At 38.5% G+C, this 3,385-nt stretch overlaps 1 protein-coding gene across 1 annotated transcript; it reads left to right on the forward strand.

The window, feature by feature from the left end:
* The first annotated feature begins 1,269 nt into the window (after positions 1-1,269).
* On the forward strand, positions 1,270-1,997 carry LOC133806067 (uncharacterized). The gene is made up of 3 exons (XM_062244202.1): positions 1,270-1,378; positions 1,472-1,657; positions 1,740-1,997. The coding sequence occupies exons 1-3, from the start codon at positions 1,376-1,378 to the stop codon at positions 1,995-1,997; spliced, it is 447 nt and encodes a 148-aa protein (XP_062100186.1). The 5' UTR covers positions 1,270-1,375.
* Positions 1,998-3,385: the final 1,388 nt, after the last annotated feature.

Raw genomic sequence — 3,385 nt, forward strand, 5'->3', positions numbered from 1 at the left:
TACCACAAGAAACATCTGCGAAAGTCCAAGTGGGTTTGGATGCAATGCAGAAGCATTTAGACCAAAAGTTGAGTGAAATAGCTTTATCCATTACAAATAGCATGGTTGAAGAACGTACTAAAAAAGAGACCATTGAGGATATCATTAGGGCTGCTCCGGTTAAAGATTCAGAGTCGACAATGGAGTGCGAGGTGGAGAGTGTTTGAAAAAGACGAAAGAATTTTGAGTTTATAAAAAAAGAGAAGAAGGGATTTAGTGAGAAAAAAAGTTATACAGAGAACACCGAACCTGCGGCTGAGAGGGTAGTGCATGATCTTACGCACATGGAGTTTGACGAGGATAGTAGCCCCACAAAATCAAAGTCCCCAAAACAAAAATTACTAGCGCAAACAGGTCCTTATGGTGAGAAATCCATTGAAGTTTTCTCTAGTTCGGGGGGAAAGGTGGTGGGCTCTTTTCACCTAGATGTGCCAGTCCTACTTGAGGTGATGAAGCTTGCAAAATGGATGTTCAGCCCATACTTGGAGTGGAGGTATGGAATCGTGCAATTAAGTGTTATACCATTTCAGTTGATTAAATAAAATTTAAATACCTTCCAGAGGTGTATTAATAATGTGCCTTTATTTTTTCTGTCTCCTTCATTTCAACTACACTCTGGTGAAGTTTGGGAAGATGGAACTGTTCAGGAGCTCCATGTGGACCTTGACTCCCGAAAGAGACATTTCTGGTGATGTAAGTCGTTACTGCATGTGGATTTTATATTTTCCGACGTGATTACTTTGATCATTAACATTTACATCGTGGTTTCTTGATTTTAGATCATTACTTGCTTTTCCCGGGTGTTGACACATGAGGAAAGGCAGCGACAAGAGGTTCCTCAAACGACTTCCATTTGGTATATGCCCACTCAAATATCGGTAATTCACCTAAAATCCATAACCGGAAATTCAACCCACTTTTTATGTTTACTATTTTGTGCTGTATGACGCAATTTGACAAACATCGTGAATATAATAGGAGGCATACTTGGGGAAAGGGAGGCCAGTGGAAGATTACGCCGTAAGCCAACAATGGGCTGATTTCCACTTTGGGCAGTTTTCCTTATGTGAACTGGTTTGTATTAAGCCTAATCCTTTCATAAAATGTACTTGTTAAAGTTAACAATATCCCCTCTGTTGAAATGGTGATAATCTAATGAACGCCTGACTATCATCTAATTTTGATGTATTCTTAGATGCTTGTACCCGTGTTCGTCACTAAGATTTTCAATCATTGGTTCCTAGTCGCGGTGAATATAATCAATAGGTGTGCTGATATTTGGGACCCCCTTGTTGCTGCCAGAAGCAAAACCGTAAGCACGAAAGCCACAAAAGAGATGGTGAGAATATGGCCAAACACCCTTGTCATTGTTATTCCTTTCAAAAGTTTTGTTTTTTAATTTTTCATGACTACTAAACATTTTGCACATCAGCTAAGTACTCTTGATCGCCTTTTCAAGTCCGAGATAAAGCAACATAAACAAAATGACTTCCAGTTCTCCAACTTCAAGGTTTCAATAAAGAGCGGTACACCCCAGCAGGACAATGGGCACGATTGTGGAGTATATGTCATGAAGTTTATGGAGTCCTTCTTCAAACGGGAGGAATCCATGTCTCCGGTATGTAGTTGTTAAAATTAATTATTCGTCTACCTGTGTGTTAACACTGAAATTAACCATTTTAATCAATGTGTCCTTGCAGTTTGCTCCAGTGGATGAGCGGCTGAAGATAGCATGTCGGCTTGTAACACATGATCGAAACGAGGTGAGGGAGGTTGTTTTCGCTGACAAGGAAAAATACTACATGCAACAGACTCCTCTACCCGTAGGTAGCCCTGTGAAGACCCATTCGGACCCCAGATTTTCAACGAAGAAGCTGAAGTCGAAGAACTCCATTCCCACACGTCCAGTACGAACAAGGACTAGTGGTAGACTGAAGAGAATTAAGTATGAGGAATAGTTAATCAAACCATCTATGTTTTTTGGTATTAGCCATGCCCACTTTTCCTTCTCCTGGATGAATTAAATCAAGTTAGAAAGGGTTGAGGAATTGTAAAGGAGAACTAGTTTCAGTATTTTAATAGGCATTTTGATTTATTAGGTCCAGATACATTTGTCTACAATCGACATTGTAGATCGTAACCTCTAAATTTGGCCAATACGAAGTAGATATGTTTGTATACTGAGTTAATGTGTAATAATTAAGTACTAAGTTAACTTGTCTAAAAAAAGTATAATTCCATTTTAATATTCAAACTTACTAGATATCCAATAATTTTTTTCTATTCAAACTATTGTGTACAGATTTAAATTTAGTAGGAAAAGCCACCACAATTGTGGCCCTAAACTACACCATTCAATTTGTATTTGGTGAAAATATAATAAATAAATTATGCGGTAATCATTTGATTAGAACAATTAATGAAAAAAAAAATTATCTTCAAAATTGAAAGTTATTTGACATTTCTTTTTTACTTTTGGGTAATCTAGATGAATCTAGATGGCAGTCGAATTTATTAGCAGTTTGTATTTCTCTGTTGAATTGATATTTAAATTTAGAAATCTAATTTTGTTTCATCCAAACCACACGGAAATTGTGAGGGGGTAATTGTTTTAGAAATTTGAAAGTTTATTTTCCAATAAGATATGAATTTAAGGAGAGAACTGAAACGTTAAAATGGAAAATTATTAGTTCGAACATGATTTCAGTATTTCACTAGATGGAACATGTGTGTCTTAATTGTTCCTTCGTCGCTGTGATGGCCTTCTAAAATTAACATTAGGGACATCATCATCATCATCATCGTGTTCAGCATGGCTTTTGGCACGAGTCTCACTATTTGTCGCTGCATCATCACCTTGATATGGTCCAAGAATACTGTCAGGCAAGCTATCTTCCCTATCTGATCGCGCCCCAACAGACTGTCGCACCAATAAAAGTAGATTGTCGAGCTTATCCATTGTCTCTTTTTGGCGATTCTGCATATCCCTCTGTCCACTTAATATGTTGGCAACTTGAGCCTTTAAGTCCAATTGCATTTCCTTAACCTCGGCCAAGTCTTTCACCATTTCTGATAAGCCATGAAAGTATGTTCGAGATTCCTGGTTGTGTTGTGTGAAATCATCCTCCATCATTTCATCATCCCCAGCAATGCGATCAAGCCAAGCATCCTCCATTATCTCGTGCTTCGTGAGTGTTCAACCCACACAGTGATCTATTCCCCCGAGCTTACGTAGGTGGGAGGTGTCCATGTGTTGGTCTCCTGTTACCTTCACCAACTGTGGTCTCTCCTCCGGTGTAGGCTTCAAAGTAGAACAATAGTGGTACTAAATGTGGAACAAGCACAA

Source organism: Humulus lupulus, chromosome X (assembly GCF_963169125.1).
Source record: "Humulus lupulus chromosome X, drHumLupu1.1, whole genome shotgun sequence".
Taxonomy (NCBI): domain Eukaryota; kingdom Viridiplantae; phylum Streptophyta; class Magnoliopsida; order Rosales; family Cannabaceae; genus Humulus; species Humulus lupulus.

What these genes read in the sequence shown, in the direction of transcription:
- LOC133806067 (XM_062244202.1), top strand. An exon ending in GGGAGGAATCCATGTCTCCG is followed by an intron (nt 1,658 to 1,739) that starts GTATGTAGTTGT and finishes GTGTCCTTGCAG; the next exon opens with TTTGCTCCAGTGGATGAGCG.